We start from the raw sequence: 23,272 nt of genomic DNA on the forward strand, positions 1-23,272 counted from the left end.
GAAGCTTGGTAGGGATGGTCCGGCGCTTCAAGCTTGATTTCTAGGTGGTGGAGTCTAAGTCAAAATAGAATAGAACTTTCAAATGAGAACCTAGGAACCTGAAGCTTGCGCTTGGCTGTTCATTACTTTTGGGGAACTCTTTCTCTGTTTGTCCTCGGTGACCTTTTAGGATACGTCTGAATCTCCATGTAAAGAAGCCCGTTATTTATCTGATCATGTCACCTTTGCTTCCTCGGATTGGCCAAATTCTTCGAGGAAGACTGGGAAACTACGTCATCACATCACAGATTCAGGAGACAGTGTGGCTTGCAAAGTAAGCTCCTGAAAGTCTTAGAGAAAAGAATAGTCCAGGTACTCATTTTTGATAGAGATCAAACAGAGCAATTTGTCGTCGTTAAAGGCGTCCACGGCCATCCTCGCGTGGAAAATGAACGAGACATTCTGAAACGCTTTCAGGACCGAACTCCCTTCCTGCGACGTTTAATGGACGAGATTGAAGATCCGTCAGACCCCACAATCATCGTCTTAAAACATCTTGACGATCACCTTCTTAACGCATCTATTGAGAAGACGTTGAACAGAAAAGAGCTGAAGTACGTATCCAGACGAATCCTTGAGGCATTAAAGGTGCTTCATGAAGATGGATACGTGCATACAGGTTCGTGAACAATTGTCTTGCCAGCTTTTAGCTTGCCTAATTGAGTATCATAGATGTTAAACTTGATAATGTCTTTGTGAACTACAACAGACATGACACCAATGGCCTACGGTTTTCAGATGTCCAGCTCGGTGATCTCGGCGGCACCTATCCTGCGGACTCAAACTGGGCAAGGAAAGGGACACCGGTTGGTGCACCCATGTGGAGTAGTCCGGAGGTGATCATGGAGACTCCCTGGAATACAGCAACGGACATCTGGTCGTTTGGGGCAGTTGTAAGTCCCTGAGGTTTCCTCGCGAGCTGATCAAGTTCACCAAGCGCTAATCAATTGGGATATAGCTTATAAGCCTGATTTATGGAGGAAATTTCAACCTTTTCCGCCCCAAAACCGTTCCTTATGGGCACGAGGAATATGGGTTGGAAGTTCTCAAACAGCAATTTCGGTATTTTGGTCCATTTCCTGGAAAATACGAAGAAATTGCAGGTCCCATGACTGTTAGAGCAATTTTGTACCTCATGCAAGAGATACCACAGTCAAAAACGACACCTTTCTGCCGGACAACAGAGAAAGAGGTTTGTAAGAAAGATAAGGAGTTTATTAGCAAGATCATGATGATGGATTGGAGGGATAGGCCTACGGCTGAGAAGTTGCTTGAGGATGAATGGTTTAAAGAGGAGGATTGAGGACAGATATGGGCTCAAGCACGCCGAGTCACAAGCTAAGCAATACAAAGATATGCTCTTACTGGCCTTAGAGGATAGGCATGTGATATACAATTTGGAACAAGTCAAATGGGGGAAATATAAAAATTCCCCGGGCGATTGCTATATTTATGTTGCCATCCTAGAAAATCCTATAAAACATACTTGGCTTCTTGTTTTTCACACTCCTGTTACAGCAAGCCTTAGCTTAATACTGCCATAATAAATCATTTGCGCTAAAATCTTGACAATAGGTCCCCAAAACTCTCACCACATGTGGGAAAACGCGAGCGAGGTTGTCCAGCCCCCGCAATGGTTATCCTGGTGCAGCATCAGTCAACCAGACCGAAGGCCTCCGGCAAGCAGACTTATCCAAATAAGGTTCGACACCTCCGTGGCCGGGATAACAGCCAGGGGGTTAGTGCTCCCGATGACGATAGCGACTTCGTTGACGTCGATCCGCCGTCCACCGAAGATTTGGAGTCGGATGCTTAGAGGCAGCCCGGCAAAGGGAGAATCTTTTCTGTCCCTTCGAAGGCAGCTGGCTAAATATCGGTCTCGAAGGACGAGAGGATATGTTCTTGGGTCCCCGCAACCCCCCTTGTGGTGCCCATGGATATAAGATATGCTACTCTTCGATGGGAGCTCACTATTGTGTCGGCATTTTCTCATCATGTGCGTTAAAAAGCTTCTAGAAACCAACAACGCCTTTGGAACCCGGCCACATCTAGATATTTAGTGGTTCAAACTTATTGGCTGCAGGTGTAATATAACAATGTTCCCGCCACCCCTCCACGAGCTGTAAGGATGAGATCGCGTGTAGAGAGGCCGCAGAGGGCTGGACAAGTGACTGCTGCCTAGGAAAGCCACACAAGGGTGCGTTGGCTATTGATGCAGCGACACACAATATTTGCCCCGGAGCAACGGGGTATGAGATCCGCCTTGCTCCCTCCCACGAAGGGTATTTTAGATGGGAATGGGCCTGTTCCTGCCTGTCTTTTCTCAACAGTCTTACTCACAGAGTAAGTCATCCAAATCCTATTGCGAAGAGGTCTATCAAAGGCGATAGGTATCCGTCGCTATCAACCTCGATTCATCTGGCCTTGTAAATACGTTGCTGGTTTGGAATGTAAGTTCCGCTTTGGCGAGTTCCCCATCGCTACTTATCACAATTTAGCCATGGATATGATCCTCAACCCCCAAAAGGTCGACGTTGCCTACCAAAAATTCGTGAAACCTCCTGTTGGGCCCGGCCAGCCTGCGTGGCTTTCGTCGCGGCGTGACCTTAGAGGCATGGGGTTTCCACTTCGATCTCAGTGACCACACACGCCAAGTCCCTGATACTAGGCCGGGGGCGACACCGGGGACAACAAGAACCACCAACATGTTTCAATGGCAGGCCGCTTCAGGCTGAGTCCAAGTCCATCAAGGACATGGATCAAGGAAAATGGATCCCACTCGGTGATTCAGACCATCGAAATTCCCCAAAATGCCACCATGGAGGAATTCAAGAATACATGAGAAAGGTAGCGGATAAGCTTTAGACTGCTTCCCAAGTTTTCGAGATTTCAAGTACCTACTTCGGGCTTGCGATGCGGGTGCGAAGGAACACTTACACTTTTCATGTGCCCAAATTGCATGCTAATGGCTCGTTAGTCCTGGAGGAATTGAATTGTTTTCGTGTGGGCAGTTCTGCGAATAAGTGTAGTTTTTGGTTTACATTCTTTTCCGTAGTATACAATGATGTGATTTAAAAAGTGGCATGCTTCATATATACACTTATTGTGCAGAGAGACCTTGTTTGTAAGAATCGAGCGCCATGGGCCGTATGCATGACAGAATTGAGGGCCATAAATACGCAGTGGTAGAGCCGCCCAAAACTTCAGTAACTATTGAGAAGCGTGGCAAGAGAGAGAACTGTGGGATGGTGTGGTTGCTAGCTAACTATATAGGGGTAATCACGTGCGTTGGAGTGGCTGCCTGGGAAACTACCTAGTTCCCAACAAAAACACTCCCCCGATCACTTGTGGGTTCTCAGTCGATTGGGGTCCTTGGAAAGTCCGATGAATTCATTTTGCTTTGGCGCAAAAGATTTTCAGCGGTTGGCCAGCTGACAAAGTTTTCTTTCAGTGGAGAGCAAAGGATCTTCTGAAAATATGGGCCAGGTACATCAAAATTTCCCATTTTCACCTCCTATCACCTACGGTTTTGCTAATTCCAGCGCGTTGACTCAGCTAACCATGAGAATACTTCAACTCTACCATCTTGTCCCACAATCCGCCCGTCTCCTTCTCTATCGCCTCCTCCTACCAATTGGTACATACCTCTACGATACCGGGACTTATGGTGTGCTTAATGTTCAACGACTACCCTTCAATCTATACCTCAAACGGGCCCCATCTCAGCGTCTCATCAATGAAGCCCGTGCACTTGAATTGGTTGCAAAACACACAACATTAAATGCACCTCGAGTTCTTGATTTTATTGAGTTACCAGCAGCAAAAGAGTGTTGGATGTTGACCACTCGCATTGTGGGTGACATTGCAGGAAAATGCCTCCCATTGATGGATGCTGAACAACTAGAGCAGTTCAGCATTGATTTTAGGGATTATGTGGAGCAAATTCGATCTATCCCAAATCCCTATTCCCATCTTATCTGCAGCCCACTTGGTGGAGAGTGTCGGGATTGTCGAATTGACCATGACAATGGCGGGAATGGACCCTATGATAAAATTGAGGATCTGAACAAGCGTCTCATAAGCATCTCTAGCCTGATTCCAGAAGAGGCTGATAGAGCTCTGGTTGCAGAGGTGCATTCCCGGCCATACCGAATTTTCTTCACGCATGCGGATCTCAAGCCAGGAAACGTGCTGGTACATAATGGTAGATTATCTGGGTTTGTTGATTGGGAATTTGCAGGTTGGTATCCTGAGTATTGGGAGTACAGCAAGGCGTGCTATGTTGTGTACAGATGGCAGCTTTGGTTGGAAACGATGAAAAAGGCATTCCCTGAATACTCTGATGAATGGAGAGCTGAACGGGTACTCCAAGCCCATACCTGTCCCCTCTGATCTACATTGTTGTTGCATGAAGCGCTTCCTACTTCAGTTTCAGATATGGCCTTGGGCATTGCTGGCCATCGTAATGAAAAAACCAAAGGAAGATTTCGATTAATCAACCCACTATTCAAGTGGCCAGTGCCCAGAATAACCCCCTGCGCCAACGGGCTCGGCTAGGATCGGTTTTAGACTTCGTAACCTGAAAGAAGGATGACACTCATCAGCATTTCTTCTTTCTACATTTATAGGAAGTGCACCTATAAATATAACCTGTCGCGCTCATATGCTACCGGCGGTAGATTCATTGGCCCTCGAGAGGCCATACACAAAACACGATAACAACATCGCAGGCGATCCTAACGGATGGGCTGCAAGCGCTCACGTTCACTACCAATGGAAACTCTTAGATGGCAATACCCCTGTCCCAGTACGTCCAGGGCGCATTCTGCGTCATGGTGGGAAACACCATCTGCTGGTTCACATTGCTTTACTGGATACCGCACGCGCAGACAACCTTCTCTCAAGGAACGTACGCTTGTCCTCTTTCATGTCTCCACCGAGGACTGCGCCCTCCTTTCTTCTGTACATGCTACCGAATGATGACAACCGATGGGAGAGTCATGAGCTGCCTCATGAGGATCACCTATATAAAGCCCCTTAACTCTGCCCTTGTCCCTGGATGTCTTCAAATCCAAACCAACAGAATCAGAATTGATTCGTCAGCTAGCAAATGCGAATCGATCGAACATTGAGCTAGGTACAGGGCCGTTTGTTGTGGCGACGTTGTAGTTATTTGGAATCCTGCTGCCAAGATATGTGTTTGTCCCTGTTTAAGCTAATGGGGAGCTGTTAATGGAGCGGATGCTCACCATGTCTCATAAAACACCTGAATTGTCGCTTCCTGTAGCTCTGAAAGTGATATATATAAGAGTGATTGTTCAAATGAGAAAGATTTTGAGTCTATGTTACTTTTCGTTCCCCTATCCCATTATTCTGCCTTGCTGAAGTTCGAACACGCTTGAAGAGGTCAAAACAGCCCAGATGCTACATCACGACTGTCTGTCCTTAACTGAAGATTGAAGGCAGCTTTTGTCCCCAGCAAGGTATTCAGAAGTTGTGATACCACATCTTGAATATGTTCAAATCTATCATCAACACTGTTGAGAGAACTGGTGGGCTGATATAACAGATCTGACATTGACACTGATGCTTCAGATCATAGACTTCAGTCTCAAGTCTGTTGACCAGCTCATTCTTTCTAATGATTTCTACACACAGGTGCTGCACTTCTTCTTTCAGTGCTTTTTTCTTCACATGCTTCATCTCAAAGATGTTATGAATTCTCTAGTTTGCAGTTTTCTATCTCAATATCAGCAAAAGAAACAGCCCCACCATGAGCCATACAAGAAAGAGTCTTACCAAAACTGTGTCCAAGTTGGGTAAGTTGGGTATTTTACATTTTTTTTGGCGGCTGCCTCATTTCAGAGGGCACTGGGTCATCAAATAGAGCTTCATACACCAGATTGCTATAGTCTGTGTGGAGTCTCTTCCTTTGCAGCTTTCGTGCCGGGGGCCGGTGTTCATCCATCTCCACATCTGAACTGATGATGATAGTGCTACAAAGCCCATTGTGGGGACTATCAGCTGACACCATGATCGAAAGATGGCTGTCCCCTGGAAATGCAGCCCATTAGAAATGGCTTGTGCTGCAAGGAGGTGACTCCGGATGCAAGGTTGTGGGTAGAAAAAGAAAGAACCCTGAAGAGCTCCAGTTGGGGGGTGGGAATAGATTCTTTTAGGTTTGCTCGGTCATCTTCGAGTACACAAGGGCCTCTCGGTGGGTTTCAGTCTCACAGCAGTGTAGGATGGGAAGCGGGAAAGGAATTGAAAGAAAGATGGATCCAAGGGGGAAGGGAGCCCATATATATACCCAGGGCCGGGGACGCTCGGCTTATGCTTAGGAGTGAGAAGAACGATGGATCTGGAGGGGAAGGGAGCCCTATCCAGGCATAGAAGCACGGCGCAGCAGCCAACAATATCCGAGGACAAAGTCTGAAAATAGAACTCGTGCAGCAACGGCATCCCTTCCACAGCTGTCGCATGTGAATCACCATGGGGGGGGGGGGGGGGACAAGAGCGCGGGTATCATTCGGCTGTGGCTGCGTACAGTTGGCCCCTGAGGAGAAAGATAAGGATGCGGTCAGGCGAGGCTACCTCACCTGCCTACCAAGGGCCGTTAATGAACGGCTTGGAGAGGCTGGCCGCCTTTTATGGTCAATCATGATATCACTTTCATGTACATGGATTAGCATTCCGTCTCACCCTCTGGGGCTACAAATGCTACTATGACACCAGCGCCCAGTATCTATCTCTTCGGTTCGGCTTTACACATTCCCTCTCTTGTTTCCGAAGCGTAGATACCCGCTGGTGAAGTGCTGATTCCACCCTTTCTGGAAAACACCTCTCCACCTCCAGCCAGGGTCAGCACTCATCCATCATGCTCATGAGCTGTGTTCCCTCCTTGGGGAGCCATCACCACAGCTTGTCTCTGTGACCCTTTCTCCCCTCACTGCACTCATGCTGAGTTTCTCCAATCTTGTGAGAAGTGAAGCAACTGGCTGATCACACACTCTCATCTCCCCACATTGCTGGTGCTGAGTTGGGCATGCAACTTGCTAAAGCATCTTCAAACAGTCAAGAAAGAAACTGCAGACACTTATCAAGCTGCAGTGACAGAAAATGAAAGTGAAGAGCTGTGAAGAGATCTTTTATAGACAATAAGAGACAACATAAAGCTGCTTTGTAATCAGTTCTTCTAGCTGTTGTGACTCTCACTTGCATCTTCTGAACTGTGTGTTGCTGAGAAAGTTATCACTTATGCTGTGGGATCAAGGCACATCAACTTCAGTGCTGCAATGAATGGAGTGAATCTGTCAAAGATTCAGAATATAAGTGTCATCATCTATTTGAGAATTTCTATTCCAGCTGTCAGACCTCTGTCTGAATTCTTGATGATGATTAAGAATGTCATAGAAAATTGATAGAAGATATTCAGAATATGAATAAATGATTCTTGAGCTTGTAATGTCATCATATTGCTGAACAGACTGATGAAGATTACTAGTGTCTTAGAGTATATCATCAGCAAGAATTTCTGAGTCAATGAGAATGTTGTTCTGAAGATTCAGAAGTCTGAAGAAATCTTCTAAGCTATCATCTGAGCTAATTACATTAAGCAACAACAGATCAAGCTCTGTGGCATCTCTCTCAAGGAGAGACAGATCAATCAACATAGCAGAGATATTATCTTGAATATCATGAAATGAAGTGATGTGTGAATTTGAGGTGTGATTTGCAGGTTCATGGAGAGATGATATATCATGCTGAGGGTTCTTTGAACTGGGTGATGATATAGATATTTTTCCTGATTGAGAGGGGGAGTTCAATGGTGAACATTGCTGCTGATGGGCACGCAGACTTTGGCTGGTGGCTTGAGAGGAAGGCCATGCTTGCAGGGTAGCAGAGCATTTGCAGAGGCATCACAATGTGAGACTGGGGGGGGGGGGCTTCTGGTCTCTAGAGTGAGAGAATTGGGGCATTTGTGCAGTGAGAATGGCTTGGGGTGCCGCAGGCACCGCGGCGCCCATGGCTTGAAGTTGTTCGCGTGAAACACAAGGGCCATCTGGATAGGGGATTGGGGATTTGAGAGGGGAGATTTTGAGAGATTTTGAGTCAGGGGGCGATCAAGGGAGCAGGAAGGAAAGTGGGAACTGAGCCTGAGAGAAGGGCGTGCGCGGGGTGAGAAAAACAGATAGCAAAGCACCAGTATCTTGAAAATTCTGCAGGAGGCTCGGCCACCCTTATAGCTCCTCTCAGCACAGAGGCTCCACCATTTCACAGTCTCACATCTCCCATTGGAGAGGGAGCAGAGGGAGCGAAGAGGCGAATTCCTCCAATCCCTGGATCCCCCCTGCCCGCCTTGGTCCGAGCTGCAGGCGCACATGAGCACAAATGAAATGCAGCATTTTTGCTATTGGCCTGTGGAAAGAAATGTGACAATGGCAGTCAGCCTTGATGACTCAAAAAGCAATGCAACCCACATCACTCAGGCTCAGCAAGCACTCTGATTCCCAGTCCCCAGACATCAGCTCACTGATCATCTCAATACACTTGATCAGCCACCACCTCCTTCATCTCCGCACACAATCCCACTGATGGAAGGGGTTTCAAGACAAGCTGAGTCTTGAAAAAGAGACCTTCCAATGAGTTAAAATTGAAAAAAATTGAAAAATGAAAATGAAAATAGAAAAATAAATCAACTGGAGAGTAAAAATTTCTACTGTTTGAAATCACCAATCACACACCACAGTGAAAGGCACATATGCAGAAAAACAGGGGTGCGGACACCCCAGCAGCCTCAATCCCAGAGTCAAGCAGAGTAGCATCACAAAGAAGCAACATGGAGGGCTCAGAGGCCAGCCAAGTGGTATCAGACAGCAGCTCAACAACTCCACAGGCAGGATCAAGACAGGTGAGGGCTGGATAAGACAGCACCATCCCTGCAAGGGGGGAATGGAGAAGGGGGCAAGTGCACGCAAGCGCGAGAGCCAGAGGCAGAGGCAGAGTGAGAGAGAGAGAGAGAAAGAGAAATAAAGAAGAAAGGAGGGAGTGTGTGATTGCTGTGAGAGATGTGAGATGGGTTTTTATAGATCACAGCATCTGTTGAAGCAGTGTGAGAAGGTGCAAAAGTGATGAGGGGGCTGCTATCTCTGAAATGGCAATGGTGATGCTGCAACGGGCCTTTGCGCGCGAGGTGGACCAATGGCGACCACACTCAGCAGCTGGGCGCCCCGCTAACCAGCACAAAAGATACTCAATTTTTATATATAATACACATCACATCAAGCAAAGCAGAGTTTAATTAAAAGTGTTTTTATAGTGGGTAAATTTTTCATTCAAATTAGAGTTATTCAGATCGCGTGCAGTGGGGAACTGATCTTCAACACTAGACCGCAATTGAATACCACTGTTCTTTCCTCTGAATTCTCTGCCAAGTGCCAACCTACCTACCTACACGCCTATCTGCCGGCTCAATATCCGATCAATTGCTGCTGGAATAGAAAATGCTAGCTATCTGTCTACCTACTGACCTCTGTCGGAAATAATATCTCATATATCAAGGATCTCATAACATCTCGCTATTTGAAAACTGAGCACTGCCCCTCTGATAGATTCAAGCATTCTCTTCCTTATAAATACAGCCTAGTTATCATGTAATTATCGGAGTCAGAATAGTCAATTCGATTATCTATCGATATTCAGATTTTGGGTCAATATTCGGACATTATCCAGTTCCAACAACCTCTCTACCTGCTCGATATCCGATCGATTGCTAATAGAATGGAGAATGCTAGCTGTCTACCTGCCTACCTACCTATCTATCTGCGTGATATCCGATCTATTACCAATGGAATATAGAATGCCCGCTAGATAGCTAGCTACCTATCTACATTCTTACCTATCAACCAACCTTTCTGCTCAATATCCAATCAATCTCTACGAGAATAAACGTCGCTATCTAGCCACTCATCTATCGATCAATACTAGCTTACTAGCAGACTATCTATATACTGACCTTGAATGAATGATATCTAGCGATGATCTCCAGCGATGATATCTAGCAATGATATCTGTGATGATAAAATAAAATAAAATAAAATAGATACGTTTTTAATCTTTTTAAAATAGCGTTGAATTCTCTACAGTAGTCTCGATGATATTTTCTTCAAATAATTTTACTTTTGTATCTAAAGAGCTTCCGTTTTAGAGAAATAATATATCAAATGTATTCAATATCACATCAGTCATAGTATATCTTAATTTAAATATCTCATTTTTCTCAAAAATCTGCTATCTGGGCCATAACCTGTGGGATGGACCATGCTTGGTCTTGTTATTGTTGTTGGTCAGAGCTGGCTGGCTGTATAGAAGTCCTTACGTGCAACCAGTGCCCAACTGTTGGAGCAATTGGATTAGGTGATTCGTCCCCTCTATACCACCAGGGCGCTGGTGGTGATTGAGCTCTTTGGCCCCAGTGGCCTAACACCAGCAATACATATAACAAACATGGAATTGTGGTGAGGCGCACCAGGCACGCATGTGGTGGGAGAAGCGAAGGCACGTGTAATACCTATTATTTAGCCGTTTTATTATATTCTAAAATATAAAAACCCACATCCACACGCTTTATTCACGTTTGTATAGAAAAATTTACAAAGCACTAGGAGATAAAGATTGAGATTTGCCTAGGCTGTCAAACTCCAAGCGACCAACATTTCCAGTCTCAGTAATACATGCACAAAGGAAACAATACTATATAGATTTATCTATGAATATTACGCCTGCTCCGAATACCTAGGGTCAGAAACTGGTTTAGAATCATGGTCTGGTTCCTTTGCAACCCTTGTTGCCGAAAACTCAACAACCTTTTGGATTTGGCCCCTCGGAATGAGTTCCAAATCATCATCGACCCCATCCCTACTAGGCACGGTGTGTCCATCCCCTTTTGATATCCAGATGTTTTCCTCAGACGATGACCGTCCATTGACAATTGAGGTATCCGTCCTCATTCTACCATGCGTGGAGGATCTATGTTGTCGACTATAGTGGTTCTTTCGAGAGGGAGCTGAGCCAATTGTGCACGTGAAATCCCCAGCGTCAGTCCCGTAGATGCGTCCTCGGTCGTGTGGCGTGCGTCCACTGGTGTCTTGCGAGTGGAAGAAGATTCTGTATTTCATCAATAGCGGCTTCAGCGTCACAGCTGATATCGCTATGATGCTAACCCCTATCTCAGTCATGGACCAGACCATAATGTCGGCGTTCCCGTAGAGGAAATCTACTTGATCATATCCATGATGGATATACGTAAGCCGGGCTATTGTTGCAACGCTCGCTCTGTAGTGGGGGTGTTAGAACCGTTGCAGCTTTGAAGATATTTCACGCCGGAGGTCAAGCAGAAGCTTACATTGATCCAAATCCAAGCAGAATACCAGCAGATAATTTAGTTCGAGAGTTCAATTGTAATTTCATTATCATCAAGGCGGGCACTATTGCAAGTGTTATGTCACCTGCACAAACAACTGCGCCGTGGGCGTAGCTTCCGGAAACCACCTTGAAATACTGCCGGCAAGTTCCACCCTGATCATGCTGTCGTACCCTTTCCCAAGCAAAGCTCACCGGCGAGCATGAGAAGAGCGCGAAAAAGAAGTAGAAAGTTGTGAAAATGATTGTGATTGCACCGACTGCGTATATGGTCCAGACATAGATGCGTCCAACGACAACGACCCGTAATAGAGATAAACAGAAAGAGATCTTGATCAGGCCTGAAGTAATGATATAACACATATCGGCGAGAAAGAAAAACTGTGCTGGCTGTTAACAATGCAATCCTACAAATTCTCTGCGGCACCAAGATTTTCAGATCTGACCTTGACCGCCTCTGTGAATGCATCAAGTGAGGCTACAGCTTTGGTTCGTTTCCCAAGCCCAAAGGACGCAGACCTCATGAGGAAACTTGTAATTGCGGTGAACATGCACTGTAGAACAATGAATGGGTCGTTAGCCACGCACACGAGTCGGCAGTTCGCTGCTTCCCTTCCATGAAATGACAGTGCTAGACCATATAAGGACACCGGGGCATTCTCGGAGGGGAGTCTCCCACGTACCAAAGCGATGATCGCAAAGATGTCATCCAAACCCCAACGGGTAAGTTTCAGGCGCACATAGCAGCGCAATGCAACGACTATATATGACAGAGAAAGAAAAGAAATGGCGACGCCATAGATGACGCAACCTTTGTCCTCCATGTCGGCGGCGATCGCGCCCGTGAGAATTTCGATGAGGTCAAAGGAGAGTGCTACTGCATCGATCAAGGGACCAAAGAAAGAGGAAATCGTGAAGAACAAATAAATAGTGTCTGGGGTTCGAGAATCATCCCTGAGAACTTGGCCCAGACTGTGGCCATCCCTCCCTCCCTCGTGGAATTCTGTGGGGTATGGTGTCAAATCCCCTGAATCTCTCTGTATTGGCGGTGCTCGCGAGGTAAGAGAACGTTAGCAGAAACTCTATCAAGCCTCTAAGCGAATACAGAGAAGGATAATTTAGCGTGGTCATTCTACCCGGTTGTTAAGCAGTTTGACCGGCGCAATGGTGCGGCAGCATGACATCGATTGGCCGTGTTGACCACACCATTCCTCCGCAAAAAAGCAAGGTGGACAGGGCGGTGGAGATAAGCCGAGCAAATGCTTCGCGGTATGAGGGAACGGGAACGCCATCGTTATTTAAATCCGCGTTGTCTTCAACTCCCAGATTGCTTCCAGAGTCCTTCAGAGTTCCTCTCTCCCTTGTCTAGTCCGATCTGACTGATTAAAGTTGAACTAGACGAACGAGAGGATGGGATTTCCTGGATCATTTGGCGCTCTGACAACTCGCACTCGGAAGCAACAAGGCGCCACTGGTCATCGGCGCTGTCTGGCTGCTTCAGAGAGTCCAAGCCTCCAAGGTTTGTTGTCCCGCAGAGCTGGGTACGAAGAGCGCTTGTAGCATCCACATTGACTGTGGCACAGGTTGTTGGTTCATCATTCATCATCCAAGGAGTCAAGCAGCAACTTCAAGGCATTATCAATACTCATGGAGGGAGGCCCTTCGACGCTCAAAGGATGTACGGCATGTACTCCGTACTGCACTGTACATTACACAGATAGTGCTTTGCGAACACATCTCTGCACAGCATTTTTGAATGTACTCTTGTTAACGCGATTAAAGAACACGGAGGAGCTGTTTACACTTTTGGGGTAAGAATGCAGAGAAAGCGGAATACAGAGTGCAGAGTTTGTGGCCACAGAAATCACTTCAGACATGCAGAAACAAAAGTGTATTCGACAGCTAACTCTGAGGATGATGTCGCCGCCGGTTCACATAGCCTGGAATCAGAGTTTTCCAGCCGTGATTTGCGGCAGAGCAGGACGGCCGTGGAGTCCTCTCTGGACAACGGCCTGCAGCTATCTGGCTAGTGTGCTCCAATGTTCCGGCGAGAGATTTTTCCATCCTGATGTGCCAACATTGACTTTTCCAAGTCATTCTGCTCAATGCACCGTAAATACTAAGTTTGCAGACTCAACAGCCCGCTGAGTCCAGGCGAGGCCGCTGTCCAGCCGCAGCTGGAGCCAAAGTTCCAAGTACAGACGACAGAGAACATCGTCCGCAGTCTTCCAAGATTACCGTCACCCTGGAAGGCTGCAATTCGTCTGACTCGATCGGGATTCCACCTTAGTGGCTTTATTCCTCAAGTGGACTAACCGACCGGCTGAGCTCACCTCTCCGAGGCTCTCAAATCACTCCGCCGGTCTCCACGGATCCCGGTGGTTTCGTTAGTGGAATGCTTAATAGACTTTAGTGCTCGCCGCATCAAAATATCAGCGAGAAATCTGTCTTCGTGGATGCTTTTTGGCTTGCAATCTCCAGAGTACACCAACGTATGGATGCTGTGTCGGGTATCAATGAATTCTCCAGAAATCCCTTTTTGAAGCCCAGAAAGTTGAGAAATCTATAGAGCATATTCATTATATATCTCCACAATCGAAAATAAAAATTCTGGCGTGATGATACTGTCAAGTTCTTCAATCCTCATGCTGCTGCTGGGAGTTGCGGTGTGAGCGCTCACATGCTTGCTGCTGCTCCTTCCCTAGGTATCAGCAACAAGCTTTCCAATTGTAAGAATAAGTTATCAAATTAATTATTAAAAGAGCTTCATGGCTTCAAATATATAACTATATAAATACAATATAAAAACATAATAAAAACATAATAAAAATATAATATAACGAGAAAACCCTACATCAACCCATTATGTATTTCCCACACAGTACATGTGAAACGGGCAGGAGTCGAAAGCAGAGAAATATGGAGCTCACACAGTGCAGTTATGAGAAGTTGTTCATTTCTTATGTCCATGCATTAAGATAATTTATTTATTCATGTGGCTCGGATGTGCACTATATACATCCTAAGGTAGTATCTTCTTCATGCACCCGTCGAATATGCAAGTGCTGCCTATGGAGATCGCAAAATTAGTTGTCCGATTGTCAGAAGCGTCTTCGCTTCACTGCATGCATTCGACCAATTGTGGCGTAGTGGGGTGGCGCTTAGCATCGAATGATTTCTCAAGGAGGCTCTTCCTGTTGACACAAGAAGATAGCGGGTCTAACCTAACTTCTTCACAATAGAAAATGTTGCAGAGGCATCCTTCTAGCAAAAGAAAACAGTCCCTCCAAGGGGAAAGAAAAGAGAAAACAGAAGCCTAGAACATGCAAGAAACAACAACCAGCAATATAATACAATACAGCAAGATGTATACCATCAGAAACCATATTTGTGCATGATAGCTCTGAACGAAGGATCCTGCAGAAGCTGTGTTGCAGTCAGACGATTTTCTGGATAATAAGAAAATACACTGGACATTATGGAGTGCACATGTTTTTGCTCAACCGGATCAGCTTCAGGACAAAAGTATGCAATTGTTGATGCAAGATCATGATCAGGATCGGATGTTTTCTGCTGATCATACCAGGAATCAAGGCTTCCAGGGTGTGTGTAAAGGCCCTTCCACTCCTCAGGTAGTGGACCCAAACATCTAATGATACCAGATATTATTCCACCCTTGAGATGGGTAGGGAAGGGTGGATAGCCAAGGTAAAGCTCTGCAAAGAGGATCATGTAACTCCACATATCACAGGCGAAACTTGGACCTTTCCGATGAAGTCGGTCCGGGGAGCAAAATTGCATTGGTGGATAGCCGCGAGGCACAGGGTCGCCAAGTTTCACCGCCAGACCAAAGTCACCAAGATAGAATTCTTCTGTGCGTAAGTTCTCAGGGATCTTAGCAGGCCCAACAAGCTCTCCCTCCTTCCAGAGGTCAACAAATGGTATGATTTGTTTTAATGGCCGGCCGAGTGCCTTGTATTTAGCGCTTCTGCTGAGGTCATGCAGGGGAACCATGCCCCACATACAGTTCCTGTCATTTAAATCTATCAAATATCCATCAGATCATGTACCAACAACAGGAAAGAGAGTATTGGGCAGAGTTCACTCACCGCGGTGTATAATACCACCTTTGTGTAAATTTTCTAAGGCCTCGAGCAATTGCTTAGCTGCAGACATGCGAGTGGCCATGGGCATATTTCTGAGGATAGAAGGTTGAAGGCATGGGCCCATCAATGGAAACACTAGGACCCTGTGCTGACAACCGTTTCCAGGTAGTAGAAACGTCGTCAAAGATGTCACAAGGTGAGAGGTATCATATACGTTCTGGCGGATTTCACCTTGCATGCGGGCTTCATTTTCTCCCCATTCCCCTAAAGACATGACTTTGAGCGCTACATCCCTGCTATCCTGGAGGTCATGGGCCATCCAGACAGTGGAGAAGCCACCAGAGCCAATTTTATGCTCAACCAGGTATCTCTCATTGAGCACTTCTCCAACACAAATGGGGTAGAAGACATGTGGAGTTGTCTTCATGTCATACTTATGCCAGGGCTCCACAATCTCTTCAAGGTCAAGCTCCTCATCCTCATTGCTCACAAAGTCGCCAAAGTCCGCCGTGTCATCGCCGTTGGGAACTTGTAGTGCTCCTGCTGATATCGCCATCACTGGGGCGGAGGTGTTGGTTGTTCAGGGCGTAAGGCATGCATGCTATCGTGGGTTTTGTCGCCAAAATGATAAAAGTCGCACTGGTGCTCAACGCGACTCGTGGGACAGTTAAAGGAAGTTTGTAACATTTCCCAAAAGGTGGAGGATGTTCTGAGTCATCAAGTGTTGGAGGGATTGGAGTGGTACCCTCTTTACCACCACGGCGATGGTGGTGATTGAGCTCTTTTGCCCTAGTGGCCTAATATCAAGAGAGCTCGCTGGTTAACTAGCAGACCAATCAACTCTCGCGCGAATCATTGTAAGAGAGGTTGAACTTGGTTGGCTATCATTAGCTACAGTGCCTCGCAATAAGTTTGAAACTATTGTGACTTCTCATCAAAATCTACTAGTCCAAAAGTAGTTTAACTTGTAGTAATTAGTTGTGTCACAAATGCATCCATTTACCTGTATTTTTCCACTCATCTACACCATTCTCTACTTTTTTATTCATTTTTTCTATCTTCTTCCTCAAATGTTTTCTTTATTGAGTGGAAATATTTGATTTCCAGATGTAATTTGATCAATCAGAACTAGTTCTGCAATAAACAGTACAAGTACTAAACTACTTTTGGACTAGTGGATTTTGATGAGAAGTAACAATAGTTTCAAACTTATTGCGAGGCACTGTATCTAGCGGCTAGCGGCAGCTAATATATGTGTGTGAGGACTTGCACGACAAAAGAGCTCAATCACCACCAGCGCGCCACCTCCAATAATTGTTGTGGGAGGATAACATTGTTGTTCTTACTAAACTAAACTACATGAGAGCAACACAATATGTTGGGGGGCATGTGATAGAGTAGCTGTAGTACTCACTAACACCCCTCTGTGCTATGATGCTGCCAAAGCTCTGCTGCTCAGAGCTCTCTCTCATTCAATTCTTCTAAAAATACAATAATAATTAATTACAAGAATTGAACTCTGATTTTCTCTTTGAAAATAGATATCTGTATAGTAATAACTGTAAAAAATAGAATAACACAAGTAAAATCTGTAATCTTCTGTATCATTATTATCTTAATCTCTTTTTATCAATTTTCATTAAATCAATTCTCTTAATAAATTCTTTGAAGACAGATCTTATCAATGATTTGATTAGACTGTCAGCTATATTGACTATAGAATTAATATATTTTATTATAATTTTATCTTTTTCAATCAAGTTATAAAAAATATGATATCTGATCTCAATATAATATAATTTTTTTATTAAAAACTTTTCTTTTATTAAATCTATTATATTCTTATTGTCAACTTATAGATATGAGTATATTTTTACTTTTTTCTCTATTAATTCAGTATTATATAATATATTATTCAATCAAATTATTTTGTATATTATTTTATTTACTGTGATATACTTTATTTTAATGATTGATTTTGCAACTGAGATCTGCTGTTGTAATTACTATAAAATTAATAATTCATTCAGTAGAATAATATAATCTATAGTTGATTTGTATTAAAAATCTGTTTCTATTCAATCTAAATTGCTGTAGACTATAGAACTAAACTTCTCAATTGTTTTCTTTTTATACAGAATTTTATAGTTTTTTATTTTTTTAATATAATATAGAATATACTTTAATACTGATCAGTATTTTTTGTATAGATATAAATTAAAATATAAAAAATAATTAACTATAAATATTAGATCTGATCTGCTGCTTGATATTAAATACTACAGTAATTTTAAGTTTTAATAATATCTAATAACAGTAAAATTATCATCTAATTCACTATCTTTATCTGATAAGAATTCTAGATATATATCAGCTGTTATTAATATACTGATTAAATTAATTTTGTTTATTTTAAAATTCTTAAAAATTTTATTGATATAACAGTTCTGAGTAACTGCTAGATTGCTGTTTATTTAATATTTAACTTTTATTTTAAAATAGAGTTTATTCTCTTCAATATTTTTTATTTTAAATCTTTTTATAATCTCTGTCAATATTCAGTTTAATTGCTATTTTTGAGATTTTATTACTTAACAGTCATCAATATATAATATCAGATAGATTTTATAAATAAAGTAATATAAAAATCTATCATTATACAGTAAGATTTTAAATTCTAAAGTGATAAGATATTTTATTATAAAAAAATATTATATTTTTATTATTTATTTCATTCTGTAAAGACTCTGATGAAGCAGATTAACTAGACTCTCTCTGCTGTATTTAATTTCTATAAATAGTTATATATATATCATTTTATACTGCAGTAGTATACTATTCAAGAATACAGAGATATAATTAATTATCTTTATCTTTCATCTTTTTATTATTGAGATTGTGAATAAACTTTATAATATAAATTCTGATATCACTGTGATGTATAACTTTATATAGTAAACTTTTTATTATTGAAGAAATTCTCTAATTACTCAGCAAGCTCTGAACTGAATTATTTCTCTTTTATTATTTAATTTATAATTAAATATTCACTTATCAGTTAAAATATTCATATCTGAGATCTTCTCAACAATAATATATATCTACTTATTCTTAAATATACTGATTTTTTTTTCATTATTTTATATCAGTAGTTTCAATCAGAGTTTTTTTTAACTTCTATTATAATAGTTGAGTGATCAGTTAGAGTACTCAGAATAGAATTATTTTTATTAACAGAGTTTTCTAATTTATCATTCTCAATAAATTCTGTTTTATTATCTAAAAAATATATTAAATCTATTATATTTTTAAAATTATCATTGATAATTATTTTTAAAACATCAGATTTCATTTTTATTAGATGTTGTAGAAGACAGTATTGTTATTTATTAATAATATCTAATATATTTAATTCTTCTAATAATTTACTCAATTACTTTATTATATTTATAGATATAATTTCATTTTTATCTAGTTTTTTATTAAATATAATATTTTATACAATCTCAAGACAACAGTTGATTGAGTTTCAGATATAATATTAATACAGTTTTTAATAATCAACTAACTGTTATTTCTTATCATCAGTTCTATTTATAAATTTATTGATAATTTTTAGATTTTTTTTATAAATCTTATACTCTCATCTATATATTCAGTGAATAGTAGATTATATCTCAGTTCAAGCTTTAAATAATATAAATAGAGTTTCTTACTTATATCTGTAAATCTTAGTTGATATTGAAAATATATTGATTATTATAATTGTAGCTTGTATTATCTTTTTCTACAATTCTCTAACTAGTTTACTATCAATAAACTGATCACTGAAACTATAAATTACACATTTGATTTGATTTAATTTGATCTCAGTTCATTTCTTGACATGATTTTAATAAAATTAGAATTAGAATGAAAGTGTAAAGTGACTAGAATTATTAAAATATGAGTGAAATAAGACTAAAAAATCTTGATATTTTATATAAAGTGACTAACTATTAAAATCAGAACATGATCTGAGACTGATTATAATTTTAACTCAAGTTTAATTCCATTCTGATGATTATATAATACATCAATCTGATGATATAATTGATGAAGATATTATTTCTATTTTACTTAATACTGCTGTTAATCTATTCACTGCTGTCAATCTACTCATTACTATCAATCTATCTATCACTGCTAATCTATTGCTGCTAATCTATCACTGCTAATCTATTGCTGCTAATCTATTGCTGCTAATCTATCACTGCTAATCTATCACTGTTAATCTATCTACCACTGCTAATCTATTCACTGCTGTCAATCTACTCACTGTCATTAATCTATCTATCACTATTAATCTATCTACTACTGTCAATCTATCTATCACTGCTAATCTATTGCTGTTAATCTATCACTGCTAATCTATTACTATTAATCTATATAGAGTAAATCATAATTCTATTTGATCTTATTTTATAAAATAAGATTAAATGAAATCAGAGTCATTAATTTATTAGTAAAATATAATCTGAAACTAGATTTATAATATAAATAATGTAAAATAACTAATTTATTAAATACTATATAGAATCAGAACTAAGATATCTAATAATAAAATTGAGGAAAAATTTGATCTCAGTTTTATATATGATTACACAGTCAGTCTAATTATTAAATAGAAAACTTTTTATTTTTTCTGTAATAATTTTATTAATATATTCAGCAGAGCTGTTTGATTGCAGTATATTAGATATAGTTATTTTATATACAATTTCTCTGCTCTAATAGTAGATCTTTAGATTTTAATCTTTAAACTCACTATTATTATTTCAGTATAGAGTCTCTATACAGTATTATATAATTGTCTTAATATTTATAATGAAATTCATTAATCTTGCAGTAGACTTATCTTTTAATATTATTAAGATTATTCATTAATATTTTATAATATTATCTGTATCTTTAATCAGTAGCTAGTATTCTCTCTAGTGAATAGATTATTTCTGTTAAAAAGCATTTTTTCATTCTCTGCTAGATTAATGAAGAATCTCATTGCAGATTTGATAGCTTATATTATAAATACAAAAATTGAATATATTATTTTTATTTAAATATAGACTTTATAAAATAATAAAATTTATTAACTGATAATTTTTATTTTTAGATATGAATCTGCTGTCATTCTGAAGATATCTGTAGAATTCAGATACTTTAATTTTTGATACTACTATATCATTATTAATTCTACAATTTTTATATTATTATTAAATAGTATCAGTATTATATCAGTAGTTCTGTTATCTATTATTATATTGACAGACTTGAATTTACTGTTGAATAAAGTGAATTGAATTAGATTCTTATAGATAGATAGCTTCTTTATCTTATAAATATTATTATTATTCAATTTTACTGTAAAGAAGAATGTTTTATCTGAGAATATAAAAAACACAGTGTGGTTGCTATTATATATCAATTGCTTGAAGATAAAGCTCTGATATATAAGCTTATTCATACTTATCAGATTTATTTCTAATTTCAGAATATAATAAATATCAGTTAGTAGTATATTCATCTTTTCAATAGTAATCTTTATATTGTCTATTGCTGCAGTAGATACTATTATTTCATCTATTATTTTCAGTTTAACAGTATACTTTTGAGACTTTGCTACAATAAAATTCTTATAAGATGTTGTATAAATATCTGCACTCAAGTCTAGACTGACTGTGTGACTATATATAGAACTGAGATTAAATTTTTCCTCAATCTTATTATTAGATATCTTAGTTCTAATTTTATATAGTGTTTAGTAAATTAATTATTTTACACTGTTTATATTATAAATCTAGTCTCAAATTATATTTTACTAATAAATTAATGATTCTAGTCTCATTTAATCTCATTTTATAAAATGAAATCAAATGAAATTATAATTTACTCTATATAGATTGACAGTAATAGATAGATTAACAGTAGTAGATAAATTGACAATGATAGATAGATTGATAGCAATAGATTAATAGTGATAGATTAGCAGTGATAGATTAGCAGTGATAGATTAGCAGTGATAGATTAGCAGCAATAGATTAGCAGTGATAGATAGATTAATAGTAGTAGATAGATTGACAGTGATAGATAGATTGACAGTGGTAGATAGATTGACAGTGATAGATTAGTAGTAATAGATTAGCAGTGATAGATTAGCAGTGATAGATTAGCAGTGATAGATTAGCAGTAATAGATAAATTGACAGCAGTAGATAGATTGACAGCAGTAGATAGATTGATAGTAGTAGATAAATTAACAGCAATAAATTAGCAGTGATAGATTAGCAGTAATAGATTAGTAGTAATAGATTAGCAGTGATAGATTAGCAGTAATAGATAGATTGACAGCAGTAAATAGATTAACAGTAATAAGTAGATTAATAGCAGCACTAAATAAAATAGAGATAATATCTTCATTAATTATATTATTAGATTGATATATTATATAATCATCAAAATAAAATTAAACTTGAGTTAAAATTATAATCAGTTTCAGATTATATTCTGATTTTGATAATCAGTTATTTTATATAAAATATCAAGATTTTTTAGTCTTATTTTATTTATATTTTGATAATTCTAGTCATTTTACACTTTTATTCTGATTCTAATTCTACTAAAATCATATTAAGAAATAAACTGAAATCAAATTAAATTAAATTAAATATATAATTTATGATTTCAGTGATCAGTCTACTTAAGTCTAGAATTCAGATATCTTTTATAAATTTTTAACTACTTATATAGATTTTATTTATTATACAGAATATTTATTTCATAATATTATAAACAGAAATAATATCAGTATTGATATTACTTTTATTTTTATTTTTATTAATATTATTAAAATTAAAGAGATATTTCTCTGAATATTTCTTTCAGTAATTATTTTGAATATAATCAGTTTTCTGACAGTGAAAGTAGATTTATATTTCACTATTTTTTTTATCAGATTTAAAATTCTTCTTTTTATTTTTATTTTTATTTTTATTTTTTTTATTTTTTTTATTAAATTTGAAGTTCTATATATTATTGATAGAGTTTCTAGATATATCAGTATTTAATTCATCAATTATTGAAAGTTATAAAAAAATATTATAATAAAGAATTATAAAATCATAGACTGGCTGCTGAGACCATGAATTACACATTTGATTTAATTTGATTTGATCTCAGTCCATTTCTTGACATGATTTTAGTGAAATCAGAATCAGAATAAGAGTATAAAGTGACTAGAATTATCAAAACATGAGTGAAATGGGACTAAAAAATCTTGATATTCCATGTAAAGTGACTGACTATCAAAATCAGAACATGATCTGGGACTGATCATGATTTTGACTCAAGTTTGGTCCCATTCTGATGATTATATAATACATCAATCTGATGATATGATTGGTGGAGATATTACCCCTATCTTGCTTAGTGCTGCTGCCAACCTACCCACCGCTGCCAATCTACCCACCGCCGCCAACCTACCTACCACTGCCAATCTACCTACCACTGCCAACCTATCTATCACTGCTAATCTATCGCTGCTAATCTATCGCTGCTAATCTATCGCTGCTAATCTATCACTGCTAATCTATCGCTGCCAACCTACCTACCACTGCCAACCTACCTACCGCTGCCAATCTACCTACCACTGCCAACCTATCTATCACTGCT

The 23,272-nt window shown here is 39.6% G+C and overlaps 8 protein-coding genes across 8 annotated transcripts; 5 read left to right on the forward strand and 3 right to left on the reverse strand.

Annotated features, from left to right (window-relative positions):
- Positions 1–215: 215 nt before the first annotated feature.
- HCBG_09067 (uncharacterized protein) lies at positions 216–1,342 on the forward strand (the record flags this gene model as incomplete). The annotated part of the gene is made up of 4 exons (XM_045436116.1): positions 216–313; positions 369–658; positions 712–932; positions 998–1,342. The coding sequence occupies 4 exons, from the start codon at positions 216–218 to the stop codon at positions 1,340–1,342; spliced, it is 954 nt and encodes a 317-aa protein (XP_045283104.1).
- A 948-nt stretch (positions 1,343–2,290) lies between these two features.
- HCBG_09068 (uncharacterized protein) lies at positions 2,291–2,680 on the forward strand (the record flags this gene model as incomplete). Its single annotated transcript, XM_045436117.1, has 2 exons — positions 2,291–2,321; positions 2,538–2,680. The coding sequence occupies 2 exons, from the start codon at positions 2,291–2,293 to the stop codon at positions 2,678–2,680; spliced, it is 174 nt and encodes a 57-aa protein (XP_045283105.1).
- A 324-nt stretch (positions 2,681–3,004) lies between these two features.
- On the forward strand, positions 3,005–4,536 carry HCBG_09069 (uncharacterized protein; the record flags this gene model as incomplete). The annotated part of the gene is made up of 3 exons (XM_045436118.1): positions 3,005–3,011; positions 3,491–3,525; positions 3,595–4,536. 3 exons carry the CDS (start codon positions 3,005–3,007, stop codon positions 4,429–4,431), a joined length of 879 nt encoding a protein of 292 aa, XP_045283106.1.
- A 166-nt stretch (positions 4,537–4,702) lies between these two features.
- On the forward strand, positions 4,703–5,080 carry HCBG_09070 (uncharacterized protein; the record flags this gene model as incomplete). Its single annotated transcript, XM_045436119.1, has 1 exon — positions 4,703–5,080. One exon carries the CDS (start codon positions 4,703–4,705, stop codon positions 5,078–5,080), a length of 378 nt encoding a protein of 125 aa, XP_045283107.1.
- A 446-nt stretch (positions 5,081–5,526) lies between these two features.
- HCBG_09071 (uncharacterized protein) lies at positions 5,527–6,701 on the reverse strand (the record flags this gene model as incomplete). The annotated part of the gene is made up of 4 exons (XM_045436120.1): positions 5,527–5,763; positions 5,939–6,035; positions 6,350–6,512; positions 6,647–6,701. The coding sequence occupies 4 exons, from the start codon at positions 6,699–6,701 to the stop codon at positions 5,527–5,529; spliced, it is 552 nt and encodes a 183-aa protein (XP_045283108.1).
- Positions 6,702–10,691: 3,990 nt separating this feature from the next.
- On the reverse strand, positions 10,692–12,284 carry HCBG_09072 (uncharacterized protein; the record flags this gene model as incomplete). Its single annotated transcript, XM_045436121.1, has 4 exons — positions 10,692–11,373; positions 11,444–11,841; positions 11,907–12,014; positions 12,144–12,284. The coding sequence occupies 4 exons, from the start codon at positions 12,282–12,284 to the stop codon at positions 10,815–10,817; spliced, it is 1,206 nt and encodes a 401-aa protein (XP_045283109.1).
- Positions 12,285–12,637: 353 nt separating this feature from the next.
- Positions 12,638–13,775, forward strand: HCBG_09073 (uncharacterized protein; the record flags this gene model as incomplete). Its single annotated transcript, XM_045436122.1, has 5 exons — positions 12,638–12,729; positions 12,919–12,979; positions 13,044–13,138; positions 13,421–13,489; positions 13,601–13,775. The coding sequence occupies 5 exons, from the start codon at positions 12,638–12,640 to the stop codon at positions 13,773–13,775; spliced, it is 492 nt and encodes a 163-aa protein (XP_045283110.1).
- A 1,060-nt stretch (positions 13,776–14,835) lies between these two features.
- Positions 14,836–16,122, reverse strand: HCBG_09074 (protein kinase; the record flags this gene model as incomplete). The annotated part of the gene is made up of 2 exons (XM_045436123.1): positions 14,836–15,503; positions 15,570–16,122. 2 exons carry the CDS (start codon positions 16,120–16,122, stop codon positions 14,836–14,838), a joined length of 1,221 nt encoding a protein of 406 aa, XP_045283111.1.
- Between the last annotated feature and the right edge of the window lie 7,150 nt (positions 16,123–23,272).

The sequence above is a fragment of the Histoplasma capsulatum genome, assembly GCF_000150115.1.
Source record: "Histoplasma capsulatum G186AR genomic scaffold supercont2.21, whole genome shotgun sequence".
In the NCBI taxonomy this organism is placed as follows: Eukaryota; Fungi; Ascomycota; class Eurotiomycetes; order Onygenales; family Ajellomycetaceae; genus Histoplasma; species Histoplasma capsulatum.